This window comes from Falco punctatus, assembly GCF_963210335.1.
Source record: "Falco punctatus genome assembly, chromosome: 7".
NCBI lineage: Eukaryota > Metazoa > Chordata > Aves > Falconiformes > Falconidae > Falco > Falco punctatus.
Window position 1 is genome coordinate 7,631,284 of NC_137587.1, and position 16,363 is coordinate 7,647,646.

At 42.9% G+C, this 16,363-nt stretch overlaps 1 protein-coding gene across 26 annotated transcripts in view; it reads right to left on the reverse strand.

Moving 5' to 3' along the window:
- Positions 1-16,363, reverse strand: part of NRXN3 (neurexin 3) — a 1,019,675-nt gene that overhangs the window by 912,179 nt on the left and 91,133 nt on the right. For 25 of the 26 annotated variants that reach the window (XR_013929432.1, XM_080395252.1, XM_080395242.1 and 22 more), the window contains exon 4: positions 12,800-12,829. The exons of the other annotated variant lie outside the window; for it this stretch is intronic. Coding sequence is in view for 24 of the 25 variants with exons in the window: in XM_080395252.1 (XP_080251378.1) it covers positions 12,800-12,829 (30 nt within the window). In the remaining variant the exon portion in view is untranslated. The remainder of the gene's footprint in view (positions 1-12,799; positions 12,830-16,363) is intronic. 26 annotated transcript variants of the gene reach the window in all.

Sequence of the window (16,363 nt, forward strand, 5' to 3'; positions counted from 1 at the left end):
AACCAGGTCATTATTAATACACCAGTAATTAGAGGGAATAAAGGTGTGTGCTTTATAATGCTGGCTTAATACAATTCCACCATACCTAATAAGACCACAGCTCCTTTTAAAATACAATTATTTTAACACTCAAATTATACATTTTTGTTACCACTACTAACAACTAACAATCACAGAGCCACACGATTTAAAAAAAAATACTGAAATGTTTTTTTAGAGTCTTCAGTAAAAAGAATTTGGTCAATTAAAAGGAACCATGTTTTGCTTTAGAAATAATCTGACCCATAAGCAGTTAGTTCCCCAATCAAGCTATGATTTGAGAGAAAAGCTCAATTAAAATGCATGCAATTGACAGAATCAAATCGTAAACACTTACCTACATATACTACATACATTCTTCTTGCTCTACTGTAGGAGAGAAAGCGATATCTCAGGCACCACGGTGTGGTACTGCTTGGCAAATGCTACTGACTTTTTTTAATGGCGACAACTGTGTACACAAATTCTCAAAGTACCAGTTCTGTTTAAAGCCTTTCCTCACAAAGCACTGCTGGTAAAGGACCGGTTCTATTAAATGTTTTGCAGTCTTTTACTTTAACAAGAGAAGAACTAAAGCCGTCATGGAGTGAGAATGATCCAGAATCCCTCAGGTTAGTGTTGGAACAGATTCTTCCTTGCACTATTTCTTTTACACCAGTGCATTTCCTCTGCTTTGATATCAGGCACACCACAATAAAATCCTTGCAGTGCAGTGAAGAATACAGCTCTTAATACCATTACATCAAACCTTTTGGTATACAAAGCATATCTAGTAGGAGATCAACACCTCACAGAAAATCCTGCTAAAACAGAACTTGGGGACTTTATCCTTGCAGGTACACAACACACTCCCAGGTGCAAAACACCTTAAATTTCTGTGGGCGTCACTGGCTGCTTAGGGAACACAGTACCTTAAGCACAGCAACTTGCAGGGTAAGTCATCTGTAACATAAATTTCAAAACAAAAAGGCTTCAAAAACAAATGAATATGCTATAACCCCTGAGTGCTGGATTCACACCCGATTCCTTGCTCTGTAGTGGAATTTTCTATTATTTTCCCTTATTTCATAGCCTATCGGTACCGATATGTAGTTGGATACATGCACTCAGAACTATCAAGGCTCTTGAAACAAATGTGGACATGAAAGCCAGCATGAGAAGGAGCTCTAGCTCCATGAAAGAGGTATGGCCATATAAATGAAAAGTAGTTGGTGTCACAGGAGGATCAGCCACTAGCAATGGTGCACTGCCAAAATCAGAATCAAAAAAACAGAATACGGGTGGGGGGAAATCACACGCCAGTGGACATGACTGACAGACAATACTGGGGGAGTTATATCAGACGATTTGAGAAAGCATGACCTTCTTCTTCATAGTAATAGTTTTACAATCATTTGTATAGCATGTTATCCACTAATCTCTACTCAAAATATTTACTACCTGGTAAAGCACTGCAGATAAGGCTGCTGTTTCTAAGCGCTTACTCTTAATGCACAAGATCCAGCTTACACAGCACCTATTTCCTAGACTGTTCAATACCATAATGTTATCACTCTAGTCCACAAAAGGCCACAATGAGCCTTAAAACAGGAAACTCCCCTCTTTCACTGGGTTTCATATATTTTTTTGCAGGGCTGTCTGATGTGTGTGACAGGGGTCTGTTTCAGTTCCTGATGGCATTATCACCACTTTGCTACATTACCATAAAGCCCACAAGCTATTACCCACCATCACTCCTCCCAAATGTTATCACAGAGAATCATGCATTCACAAAACAGCATTAACTGTGTAGAATTAGAGTCCATTTAAACTGCAGCTGTTCCTTCACTCCTAAATAGGTTCTTAGATCAAAACTTCTCCCTGACTGGTCTCATTACCAAATGTCTCTTTCAACTGGGAAAAGAAAAAGATCACTTTAAAAAACTGAGTGTTTTACAGATAACGCTCCTTCCCTGTACTATGACAACCAGGTAAGTAACAGCAAAATGAAGGTGGTTTTTTTTTCCAAAATACAGTGGATTTTTTAGCTTTCAAAATTGTGAGTTGAAATTATGCCTTCAAATCATCTCTGACAACAGAAGTGAACATGTAACTTCGATTTTCTATTTCTAGTTTATCTCATTTTCAGAATCTCAAGCTTCTATTATTTAAGGGAAATAATTTTTTTTTATTTTTAATGATAAAACGAACTCTGTAGTAAGGGCTTTATTTTAAATACAAAACCTAAATCCTGGATCTAATATACATGCTGGTGGTTTTTTCAGCTCTAAACCCATGCCCTAGAAAACCCAACAACCCTATATTCTGCTATTATCAAAGAAAACATTGCTTATTATGTGCCATTTCCCTCTTTGCTTCTTTGCCTCTTTGTTACTGTCCATTGGAAGGACTCCAATCTGCAGGGAAAAAACACTCTCAAATCTAAACTGAAAAACCTAAATGCCAGGAAAAGGCACAATGTCTCTTTAAGAGTCAACAGTAAATTAACTTGCCCATAAGAGTGCAATAATTAGCAGTTAGTAGCTTATTAAAAGGATGGCAAAGGCCAAGCTGCCATCTGGGATCTCCAGTTTCTTGTGATTGTTATTATGTCAAGATGTGCAACTTGCATTAGCTTTCATGTCACTGTGCTTGCCCTTACTTTACATGTAAATTTTAATGAAAGATACAGCAGTTTAAAAATCAGACGTCCATCAAAAGTGCTATTAGTCTGCCTTTTACAAAGCATATGGCCCATTTCGCTACCTCTGCATCTCTACACACCACTGAATGCCTCAAATGAAGAAAATAGAAGGGGAAAAAAGCACCTTTCAATGGTATCAGTTAAACATTCTCCTTGGGCAGGGTGAAACCTGAGCCTCATCGAAAACGGGAGACTACAATACAGCAGACAACATTTTAGCCCCTGTTTACATACAACATGACCACGATGCCTTTAACTCTCACAGGAATCATTCTTCTCCATAAAAATGAAAGCCAATGAAGAATCAGCTGTTTATTCACACCTTAGAAAGACACAGTTTTAAACTAAGGCAGAAAGAAAGCATGTAAGAAAAAAAATAAATTACCTATAAATGACAAAATACTTAACACATTATTAAATATTTTATGCATACACATTATTTGTAAATACACATGCTCATATGCACAAACAAAAAATAATTTACGAGAAACATCATATCTAATGTCTACTTTGCCTGCCTTCATAAATGTATTACATAGAGGTGTAAAAAGAGTAATGTTTATAAGACATCTATTCCTTTGTGTTAGCGGATACTCAACATTTAAGGGACTTCATTCACCAAAGTTCAGTAAATGTCACCACCTCTGGAACATAAAGAAACAAGATGAACGCCTTGCAGAAATGCAACGCAGTATCTTACATCTGAGATTCATGAACTATCAATCACGTCTAATTAGACTTATAAGAATTACATTAAAATATTTGTTTCTTCCCTACATAAAATGTGAAACAGCAACAAAAAATCACCTGCAAAAAAATATTCCAGAAGAACAACATCTACATTCAAGGGGCCTTGATTGTATCAAAGAGGTTTTACAGACTGGGTATCAGCTAACCATAAAATAAAATGCTTTATTGTTTAAACAGTCATTAAACAGGAAAGTTAAAACTGAAAGTCACCATCTTTATAATAATACAGGATTTTTTTCCCACCAAAAGGAAAACAAATCCAATACCACACATATTTTAAAAGTATTAAGGAAAGGACTGCAAGTGTACAAACCAAAATCATACAATATTTACATTTAATACCCTAATATTAAGGTATTTTACAGGGCAAAGCACAGCTTAAAAATTACTGCCAAGCCTGGCAAGATTAATGTAGTGTTGTTTTTCCCCTTGTATAATTAGATATTATAGAGCACAAATGACTTAATTTGTTACTGATGTTTTACTTCAACATTTGCATAAGCTCTTGGCCACTCAGATGGACTTACTCACATGTCTCTGAATCATAGAATCATTTAGGATGGTAAAGGCCTTTGAGATCATCAAGTCCAACCGTTAACCCAGCACTGCCAACCCCACCACCCAACCATGTCCCTACGCACCGCATCTACACATTTTTTAAACACCTCCAGGGATGGTGACACAACCACCTCCCTGGGCAGCCTTGTCCCAATGCCTGACCCACTCTTTTAGTGAAGAAATTTTTCCTAATACCCAATCTGAACCTCCCCTGGTGCAGCTTGGGGCCATTTCCTCTTGTCCTGTTGCTTATTGTCTGGGAGAAGAGCAGGCTGTCAGGCAGCTGTAGGGAGCAATCAGGGCCACCCTGAGCCTCCTCTTCTCCATGCTGAGCCCCCCCAGCTCCCTCAGCCACTCCTCTTAAAGACTTGTGCCCCAGCCCCACTGCCCATCTCTGGACACATGCCAGTGTCACTCTTGCAGCGAGGGACCCAAAAGTGAACCCAGAGTTCAAGGCGCAGCCTCACCAGTGCCGAGCACAGGGGGACGATCCCTCCCCTAGTCCTGCTGGCCACACCATTTCTGATAGAAGGCAATACAAATCCTAACGGTATTACTGGTGAAAAAGAATTCAAAATTATTTTCCAGATCAGTAAGGTCCAGTCATTTCCTTCTATCCAAGCCCACAAATTCTATTTCATCTTTTCTGTGCCATTACCCTCTGGTCAATATTATTGAACAATTCAAAGAAATAACACTCTTACACTGCTCACCGAGAGCAATGCTGAACACTACAAGACTTAAAAGACATATATGTGTTAAGAGCAGGTAGGACCAAGGGAGGTAATCTGACTGTGCAATGCTAAGAACTACATGAAGAATATGCCAGTAGCCTTTGGTCTACATAACATTCATTTAAAAATGTCCCACCTGTGAAATACAGGAGTACTCTTTCACTTCACTCTGAGAATGGAGAAAACACCTGTTTCGTGTGGAAAATGATGGTGCAGCTGTGAAGTTTTCCATCCTGAGCACTGCTACTGATAGAGGGAAGGAGCCCAGTGCCTTAGAGAAGCAGCAGTCTGCAGACTGCACAGGCACTATGGAGGTGTCCTGTGCACACCCAGAAATCAGCTACACCTCACTGTCCTTCTTTGTGTCAGAAGGGATATTTGGGACTTTTCAGTTCTTTGGGTGAATCTTGGCCCACTAAATTCAATGTGAATTTTGCTACTGCCTTCAGGAAGGCACAGGACTTCCTTCAACAAAAACAGCAGAGTCCCACCAGGAATACAGCTCTGGATGCACAAACCTAATAAAAGTCAGACCCAAACCAAGAGTGATGGCAAAACAAAACCCACTACATATATAAGAGAATGGTGGAAGGTAGCAAAAAGGCAAATTATCATTTCGTTAACAAAGGCTGTCAAGAGAACAAATTATATGGACGAACGTGACTACACATTAACTCCAATTCAATAGCAAATTAGAGTTGGATATTTATGATCTCCTTTGGTATCATTTACTTGTGGGGGAGTGTTAAGGAAATAAACTCAATATAATTGTTCCTTAATTGTCAATTCCTCTCCAGAAGAGAAGTCGTATTCAGCAATTCATGCCAAAGTAAATAAAAGTCCTCCCTGCTCGTCATACATTTACCTCATCTCTGTGACCAGTTCCATATGCCTAACAAAACCACAAACAATGCATATATACTCAGTTCAGGTTAAAATGCAAGTGGCACCCAGGTGCTCTTCTGTATCGCGACTACTCTAGCCATAACCCCACAACACCTATAAATGCATCTTCTACAGCTTTCCAGGAACTTATAAAAAAATAATAATTAAAGTCTCCTAAACTTTTTAAAAAGGATAGATGCAGAAGAAGCCTATTTACTACAGTGGAAGCAACTAACGAAAGACTTGTTTCAGATGATGAATGAAGGCCACAGACTGCAATACATTGTGAAGACGTATTATGGCATCAGCTACATCACATCCTTTGGCTACATATGTGGCATGAGACAGAGTGGCTGCCAGTTTTTACTATAAACTACAAGAATGCCAAAAATATGAACCTTCCAAGTACAATCACTGAGGCATCTGGTACCATCTTCTCCGTGAGCTGAAGGCCACATGTGGGTTCAAAATTACACCACTTGAGCCCTCTGAAGGTAATACCATTTTTCATACAGAGTGATGGGTCTCTGATGAAGTCACTTGCTTTAAATAGAGCTAAAAACTACACATGGCTGGGAAGTGAAACAATATTTTCACTCAATAAACTAAGTTTCAGTGCATATGAATTAATTGTGGACTATATATTATGATCCTCCTTCCTATAGGCTCCACGGGAAGTTTTGCTTTGGAAAACACTTTCAGCTTAGTCCTGCGGCACAAATGCCACCAAAGAAAAGGAAGGAGCCACAAGAGTTAACATCACACCATACAAGACTTGCCCTGATCTACAGTGACCCTTAAAGCACACTAAGCCATAGATCAGCTAACTCAATTACTGGCAGCTGTGTAGAGGCAGAGGAACATTTTGTATGGTCTACTTAGAGCTTTAGGTTCTTGCATATCTTACAGTGTATATGTGTGATTATTATGTTCTGATGTTCACCTCTTCCTAAGAATATAGCTTTGAGTACAGCTTATGTATTATCCTCCACCAAACAACTTTGGATAGAAAAGCTGTGAAATTGATTATTGGAATTTTTCAACCACAAAACAGAACAAATAATATTGATTACATGATGTACCCCATCACAGAGAATCCAACAATACAAACTTGTCAGAAGAAGGCAAGACATCAGAAAGAGGAATCATACAAAGAGAAAGTATTGAATATGCCATTGTGCTCCCCAGAATTCAGGTATTACAGGAGGAGCGATCAATGGGCAGAGACTGCTTGTGCTTGTGCTCGTGCCTCAAAGGAAAGTTATTGTGAACAAACCCTCTGAGCTCTCGTATCATCACAAATTCATAGTAGTACAATTAGTCATTTCACCCCCCGATGTCTTATTGGCATGAACACAACCAACATCCTCCAATGTGTTCAAATCATGCTGACCAACAGATCAGATTCTTCAGCATTATTTGTTGAAAAGAAGTAAGCTTCAGCATACTAAAACCTTTTACTCTGCCTCATTGGAAAATAGGACAGAGAAATAGATTTTCCCCAAGCAGTGTTTATAATTTATCAATTAATCTTCACCCTTCCCTCCAGTCCAACTGGAGACTCACAGCAGGTTTGCAGCGTTTTGCCTTTTTGACAGTTTTGATTAGGGATGGATGACTGCCCTCTGCATGCTAAAGTAGGTGTGAACTGGGAAAGAGCAAGCTGGCGCCCCAGAGCAGCCTCGCATGCCCTGTGCTGCACCGAGCTGCAAGGGAAGCGGACCTCTCTGTTTAGCAGTGCCGATCACTTCTGCTTCCTCCGCAGCTTTTTGCAACTCAAATTCTCTTTGGAAGGCACCTTTGCACTAACAGAGAGGATGGGAAGCAGAGCTGGAGGGAGAAGTGATAGCTCAAAAGATCTCCATCATTGAAGGATACTGGACAAACCCAGGTCCTCCTTCCACCAACACCAGTGCCAAAATTCCCAGCAGTGGCATCCCTCCAACCTCTCCAGTGCAAAAGAGCCAGCAGTACCAGCTCACTGGCCTCTAGCTCTGTCTTTGACTGAGCTGACAGTCCCTTTGCAGGCCAGTGCCACCAGCTACAGACAGCCTGACACTGTGCAGCCCATACTTAGTGTGACCAGGGAGAAAATGACATCTGTTCCGAAGGCCTCAAAGTGTCTTGAAAGTACTTGATAAATATTTCTTCCGTAATCCAATACAAAACAAAAGATTCTTAAGAGACTTAAGTTCCAATATGAACCATATTCATTAAAACACAATTTGTCCATTGACAAACAAACATTTTACAAGCAATGAAGTCTTAGAAAGAATGCAATCTCTACCTTTACTTCTACCTACAGACAGGAAGGTGTGCGTCCAGTTAAGAGGAGGAACAAGGGTGTCCATCATGGAGGAGGCAAAAGAGAAGAGAAGGAGGAAGCACAAAAACCAGAAAATTATGTCACTGGACATACTTAGAAAAACAAGAAAATAAGCATATTTCTGTAGCAGCCAAACCCCACAAAACACAATGTCAAGCGAAAAACGAGAGAGACACCACAAAAGCACAAAACAGGGCTTAAACAACTGACAGTACAACCACCAACTGCCTGGTTAAGCCCTTTGGCTTTAATTTGATTTTCTACTGAAAAATGCATCCTCCTCATGCAATAGCACACCAGTGATATGCCTCATTCCACATCAAATGCAAAACAGCAAGGGAAACAACAGAGTAGGACAGAAAAAAAATAAATCTCATGGTAATATATTTGCTAAACACATTTCACCTACCAGAGCTAATGTATTTGTATGTAATGTTGACATTGCATATTTACTCACATATATACATTTACATATTTTATATCCATCATATTTTTATAGAGAGTAAATATTTATCAAAAGGGAATATCTGTGAATTTGTTGGCAAGAAAAGAGAAGCCACTGTTCCCTGATGCGTCATGGATAAATAAGGGTGGCTAAAGTTGCCAGAAGCCAATAGTTTTCACATTTTTTTGCCAGGCAAGGGAGTATAGAAAATGGTGATGACAATCATGCAGGCCTGAATAGGTCATGCAAGTCTTCACGGGTTGCAGCTTGTAACTTCAATGGCCAATTGCATCTGTTATTATAATCCATTGCTAAATCACGGACTGAAAGTGCCCATGAAAGTTCACTGTCCTGATCACCCCCAACGTGCTGTCACCCTTCCTCTACTAACGGCTTGCCATACTCAGTTGCACCCTGAGCAACCGGGACATGCTGAAGGGACCTGTCTGCTGGATGCTCCTCCAACATGACCTCCAAACCACAACCCCAGCTGAAGAGTAAGGGGGATAGAGAAGGAGCTCAACGCTTCCCAGAGCTTAGCCAGACACTCCACATGCCAAATACCGTGGTCTTGACATACACTCTTAAAGAGCCCTGTTTTCCTACCCCTCCTACCATAAAGGGATGCTAAGCAGTACAGAAACTGAAGAGTGAGCCCCAACTTCACTTCTGATTGTTTCCTAACCTTTCATGACCTCAGAGCAGACATTTGGAATGTTTGAGCTCTGCCTAGGTTGGATGAAGAACCCATGGAGAGCTTATGGGTAAGGATTAAGGAGCAGGCTAGCTTGGGTGACACCGTTGTGGGTGTTTACTATAGGCCACCTGATCAGGAAGAAGTAGGCAATGAGGGCTTCTACAGACAATTGGAGGTAGCCTCATGATCACAGGCCCTAGTTCTCATGGGGGACATCAACCACCCTGATACCTGCTGAAAAGACAACACAGCTAGGCGCACAGGGTCCAGGAGGTTCCTGCACACCACTGATGATAACTTTTTGATGGAGTTGGTGGAGAAGCCAACAAGGCGAGGTGTGCTGCTGGACCTTGTACTCACAAACAAAGAAGGACTGGTTAGGGATGCGAAGACTGGAGGCAGCCTTGGCTGCAGTGACACTGAGATGGTGGAGTTCAGGATCCTGCATGGAGGAAGCAGGGCAGTAAGTAGGATTGCAACTTTGGACATCAGGAGAGCTAACTCTAGCCTCTTCAAGGACCTACTTGGAGGAATCCCATGTGTTAGGGCTCTAGAAGGTAGGGGTGTCCAAGCAAGCTGGTTAATATTCAAGCATCACTTCCTCCAAATTCAAGATAGGTGCATCCCCATGAGTAAGAAATCAAGCAAAGGGGGCAGGAGACCTGCATGGATGACCAAGAAGTTTCTCAAAAAACTCAAACAGAAAAAGGAAGTTTACAGAACATGGAAAAAAGGACAGGCCACTTGGGAGGAATATAGGAACACTGTCAGAGTATGCAGGGGTGTGGTGAGAAAGGCCAAGGTCCATTCGGAATTAAATGGCAAGGGGTATCAAGGACAAGACGACAGGCTTCTTCAAGTACATCAATAGCAAAAGGATGACTAGGGAAAATGTGGGTCCACTGCTGAATAAGATGGGTGTCCTGGTGACAAAGGACACAGAGAAGGCAGAGTTACTGAATGCCTTCTTTGCTTCACTCATCACTGCCAAGGCTGGCCCTCAGGAATGCTGGACCCTGAAGGCAAGAGAGAGTCTGGAGAAAGGAAGATTTTCCATTGTTTGAGGAGGAATGGGTTTGAGATCATTTAAGCAAACTTAACACCCACAAACCCCTGGGCCCTGATAGGATGCACCCCCAAATGCTGAGGGAACTGGCAGATGTTATTGCTAAGCTGCTCTCCATCATCTTTGAAAGGTCATAGAGAACTGGAGAGGTGCTTGGAGATTGGAGGAAAGCCACTGTCATTCCAGTTTTCAAAAAGGGCAAGGAGGAGGACCCAGGAAACTACAGGCTGGTCAGCCTCACCTCCACCCCTGGAAAAGTGATGGAAGCTCATCCTGGATGTCATCTCTAAGCATGTGGAGGTTACCAGGAGCAGTCAACATGAATTCACCAAGGGGAAATCATGCCTGACCAACCTAATAGCCTTGCATGATGGAATGACTGGCTGGGTACATCGGAGAGCAGTGGATGTTGGCTACCTTGACCTCAGCAAGGCTTCTGACAATGTCTCCCTTAAAGTCCTCACAGGTAAGTTCAGGAAGCGTGGGTTAGATGAGGGGATGATGAGGTGGATCAAAAACCAGCTGAATGGCAGAGCTCAGAGGGTTGTGATCAGTGGAGGCCTGCAGCTAGTGATGCTCCCCAAGGGTCAGTACTGGGTCCATCCTTGTTCAACTTATTCATCAATGACCTGGATGAAAGGACAGGTGCACTCTCAGCAAGGTTGTCGATGATACAAAACCGGGAGCAGTGGCTGGTACCCCAGAGGCTGCGCTGCCATCCAGCGAGACCTGGGCAGGCTGGAGAGCTGGGCGGAGAGGGACCTGATGGAGTTCAGCAGGGGCAAGTGTAAGGTCCTGCCCCTGGGGAGGAACAACCATGTGCACCAGTACGGGCTGGGGGGGACCGGCTGGGAGGCAGCTCTGCAGAAAAGGACGTGGGAGCTCTGGTGGGCAGCAAGTTGCCCAGGAGCCAGCAGTGTGCCCTGGTGGCCAAGAAGGCCAGTGGGACCCTGGGGGGCATTAGGAGGACCGTGGCCAGCAGGTCGAGGGAGGTGATCCTGCCCCTCTGCTCTGCCCTGGGGAGGTGCATCCGGAGTGCTGTGTCCAGTGCCGGGCTCCCCAGTTTCAGAGAGACAGGGAGCTACTGGAGAGGGTCCGACAAAGTGCTACGAAGGCAATGAGGGGACTGGAGTGTCTGTGTTACAAGGAAAGGCTGAGGGAGCTGGGCCTGTTCAGCCTGGAGAAGAAAAGACTGAGAGGATGGGGCCAGGCTCTTTTCAGCGGTGCCCAGCGACAGGACAAGGGGCAACGGGCACAAACTGCAGCACAGGAGGTTCCGTCTGAGGATGAGGAAAGACTTCTGTGCTCTGAGGATGGCAGAGCACTGGGACAAGCTGCCCAGAGAGGCTGTGGAGGCTCCTTCTCTGGAGACATTCAAAACCCACCTGGACACAACTGTGTGCAACTTGCTCTAGGAGAACCTGCTTGAGCAGGGGTTGGACTAGATGATCTCCAGAGGTCCCTTCCAACCCTGACCAGTCTGTGATTCTGTGGTCTGCCTTGAACCTAAGGTCCTAAGCCTCTCTGCATTTCACTGAGATACACAGAAACTATGTCTCTTTGATTCAAGCACCTAATTACTCTTGAGCCTTCACAGGGACTACGTTCTACCTTACTGACTCTTTGGACTGTCTAACCTCAGTGTTCACTTAATGACAATAACACTATTGTGTACATCTAGTCTAGGAAAGCCTCATCGGGCTTTGAAGTAAAAACTCACATTTTCTCCCCACAGACAAAACAGTTGGTCGGGTCTTCCCAGTGCACCATGGGCACTCACCTTGTATTAAGCCTTCAAACCATTTCACTCCTGATTCGCAAGACTAGAATGCATCACCAGCACTGCTAACTCCTCCCTGCGTACCCATGTCAGCAAGATGCTGACACTGTCAGAGGAAAACAGAATCATCCCTCTCCTCACCTTGTCTCTTCTCACCAGCTTCTTGCTCCAGCCCCCTCGTGGGGGCTCCACACCCAGGGCAAAATGGGACTAATGATCCTATCTTGTCACAGCCAATGGACCTGTAACACAGCCTAGGCTGAGATATTAAATGTGAACTCTGATACAGGCCTAGAGCCCATTTGTAGCCCAACCTGAGGTTAGCCCTGTTCTTTTTCTCAACCATTTTGCTCTGTGCATATTTGAACATTTTAAATTGCAGACACAGGACATACAGGTCATTATATGCAATTTTCCTCAGGATTCATAATGAGTTAGGATCATGCCATGAGGGCTATTAACATATTTTTTGTAATAATTGGACTCTTTAAAGACCAACATCAAGGTCTACATTTGCTAGGCTGAAGTGGGAGTTATTACAGCGGGAACAACAAGAAAGAAATGGCAAGCTAAAATAGTTGGTGGGCTGCACGGAAAGGGGAAGCGTACCTCTTTTACTGTCCATGGAATCAATTCATGCTCCCTCCTGGGCACCCGAGTCCCAGGCTGACAAGTAGCCATGTCTCATGGGACACAGAGGCAAAAATGCAAATGGCTTGACTGGCACCCAGTAGACTTAGTTGCTTTTGTCATGCAAAGCCCAGCTCAGAAAAGCAGCAGGGACAAAGCTTTTTCATGATCAGTGACTGAAACAAAGAGAAAGTCAAAGGACTTACCTTGTTCACCCATCATCAGGTGTGAGAGGCCTTTGAGAGAGAGAAAGAGAGAGAGAGAGTAAGAAAAAAAGAACAAAACAGAAAAAGCAATACCCATGCACACTCCTTGCAGTCCAATACCTCTCAGGATTGGAGCTCGCATACTTGAACTAGATCAAGTATGGGTGTAGCACACGGGGCACAGACATATGCAGGTGCTGCTTTCCACACTGAGCAGGAAAGCATCTGTCACAGGTAGAATAAACCTGCTTGTAATTGCAGAACAGTGTTTGAGGTTCCTTCTGGGGAGCGACTCCAGAGGCACTACACACCAGTATGGCTAAATGGGTAGGAAAGCCAATGTCTGCAAAGGGGTTCTGCCGGGAGCATTTGCTCCTCTGCAGAGCTACAGAAATAACTTCTCCTCAGCTCAAGATTTAAAGTTCAAGACTATAATGGTCAGTGAAAGGGAGGCCATGATCTCACCACATTTGCTTCAGTCGAAATATCTGGACTAAATGCATACACAAACAAAGCTATCCTCATTCTTGAACACTGTGGCTTCAGCATGCATTTTTAGGAGTCGACCAACACTGCTCACACATACTAATTAGACACCAGTACACCAGACCTGGCAAGAACTAAAACCATTATCAGTAACCTATTTTGAATATTACTCCATTTCCGCTCTGGGAAGAACTGGAGATTTGACTTCTGAGGACAGCGTGCTCCTTTATGGCTCTATAGCTAAAGCTACTCTTTGGTCTTGTAATACAAGGTGAAGCCAGAAAGCAGAGCAGGTCCCCTCAGCAGTGACAGTCACCATCAGCTCTGTAGATGGGGTGGTCACTTGGGCTGCTCCAGCCTCTGTCTGATAGCTCTTTCTGGCATAAACCTTGTTTTGTTTCAAATAAAATCCATTTCTAGCCCCAAATTTCAAATATGTTTGTTGTACAAAAGTACTCATACAGATTATTATTTAGATACTACTGTATATATATTCATGCCCAACCCATTAAGCATCAACTGATGCATTAGTTAGTTTTGTGACACATGATATCACAGAACTAACATAACAAAAATCAAGTCCTACCCACTCACGCCATGAGTGACCCCTTTCGGACTTGGTTCCCTGACTATGCTTGATTCGTTCTCCACATCTCCTACCTCTCACAGCACTTAGTATGCCAGCGATTTTGATACACGCATACACACACCCTCACACCCCACACCCCCTATCTTAAGTCAGTTTATTAATCAAACAGGGCTGTGATTTTTTTAATTTCATGGAGACTGAGAGGGCAAATGAATTTATTAGAATGAGATTTTTCAACAAGCAGCATGCTGAGTTTGAATTTGTTTCTCTCTCTGTTATATTTTTTCTTTGCGTCTGCTGGAGAAATCTAAAATCCAGATCATCCCAAGAATATGTTCACCCACAGAGAACTCCAAGCCAGATAAGGGGATTAATAATTGTACAGTCTAAGGAATGCAGATATCTTAATGTTCTTGAAGATTATTGTGGCTTTAGAAAAATAATCAGAAACACAACATAGGTTTAGATTATTTTCGGGTTTTTAGCTATAAATAAACATAGCAGATTTGATACTGTAGGACGTATTTCTGGTCTAAATTAGAAGACATAATTTAACTGAATCATTTTGCTCTGCTAGTAGAGTGGGTTTAATTTGTCTCTGTATTTATGGCCGCTGACCCCATCATTCTTGATAGGCAAAACTTAGGTCTGACCAAATGGGCACTTGAAAGTCACTCTAAAGGGCACTGTAAGAGATGAGAAGACAGAAGTACAGTTGTTAGGACCTACAAAGCACAGACACCCTGTCGTAATGGTGAAAAAGGAGAAAAAGCAAGAAGGTGGCAGTATGATATGCAGCTGAAGCTGGCCAAACAGGGAGAGGACATCACACCCAGAGCCAAGACAGAGCTCCCAAGCCCTCAGCCCTTCTACATCACGGGGAAGGAAAGCCATAGCTAAGAGGCACAGCTCCAACGGGTGCAGCTGCCAGGGATGGCAGGGGCCTTGTCCACTTGGGGAGACAGGACACTGACAAAGAGAAACCTCCAGAGAGGGTTCAAAGCAAGAGCCTGCGTTAGACACCCTGAATCACACTGTAAGGAGACCCCTTCTCTCTCCACCAGCTACAGAGGAGCTATAAAACCTCAAAATGCCAGGAATATCAACGCTTCTTTTGTCCTTACCTCCAGAAGACCAACGCTGTGCACAGGCACATCAGCCTGGCACAGCACAAAACCCTTCACGTGCAGTCCAGGAGGGAGTGCACCCCCCAGCTGTACCCACCATTCTGGCCCCTGGTTTGGCCTTGGTTCAAATGCCTGCAAAAGACAGTTTCCCTAAGAAATGCTCTTTCTGCTTCCTGACAAACGTGAAATACAACAGCAGCTGTGGTATTGTATGTATCTCTTGATCTCCTAGTCCTAACTGGACAATGGAAGTAGGTAGATTAATGAAAAATAATGTCCTTCTCCAAAATGCTACTTTTTCCCTTTTAAAACAGGAGAAAAAAGGAGGGTGGACTTGGAGATATAGCAAAAAACCAGTATTATCTTTTAAGCTGTCCATTGACACAGACCCTTATTTTAACAAAGAGAACACTAACAGAATTCCAGATTCATTATTAGATAGAATAATATAAATAATGCAATAACATATCAGCTTTTCTCATCTGAAGATTTTCCTCCCTTGCAATTTAAAGTAGGAGTGAAAATGAGTGTATCTATCTCTAACAAAATGTCATTAACAACCAAAACCTTCAACCACTCAGATCTAAAATCTGTGACATTTGCAGCATTTGTAACAAAGGCCCCAAATTAGTCACGGTAAAAGCAACATGGAAAACATGAACTGACATCATTGTCTCACCTTTACATCAGTTTCAAGACATGACAAGACACTAAGTTTTCAAATCATAAAAATCAAAGTCATCCCAAGGTGGCATGGGGCAGCACCTGCTGTTGGACTAAGATAAAATAAGAAGGCATCCAACAAAGCAATGCAAGAGGTGTGAGAATTGTTCAGACCTGCAAACTAGACTAGATTTTGCCAGAACAGGGGGGACACCTATCACCACACTATTTGGGCATCAACCATAAAGGCCAGCAAAGCTTTCAGCAGGCTCAGGACACCAAATAAATTCATCAGGCCCCAAAGCATGTTATTCACATATACAACCACTGTTTGTGCCAATAGCCATCCCATTCCAGGGAAATCCTGTAAGAGGATCTGAGTTTCCACCTACATCCAGGTTAAACATGCTTTCCTTTCAATCTTACATTTGTTCAACAAGAAACCCTGATTAAAGCCCCAGGGCTGCAAACCCAGCCAGTGTAGAACTGGGAAAAGGTTGACACAAACCTGCATGAGCCACAATGGTCAAGGGATTGTGTGCTTTTTCTCAGCCAATCTAGTCATTCTTCTAACAGTCTACTGGCTGGGCACAACTGCTGCCCAACAGAAACGGTGGGTAGCAAGCGCACTGGAAAAAGTTTAGGAAAACCTCAGGATAAATAGCTTATCTGCCTGCAAAAAAAAATTATGTCAAAGTC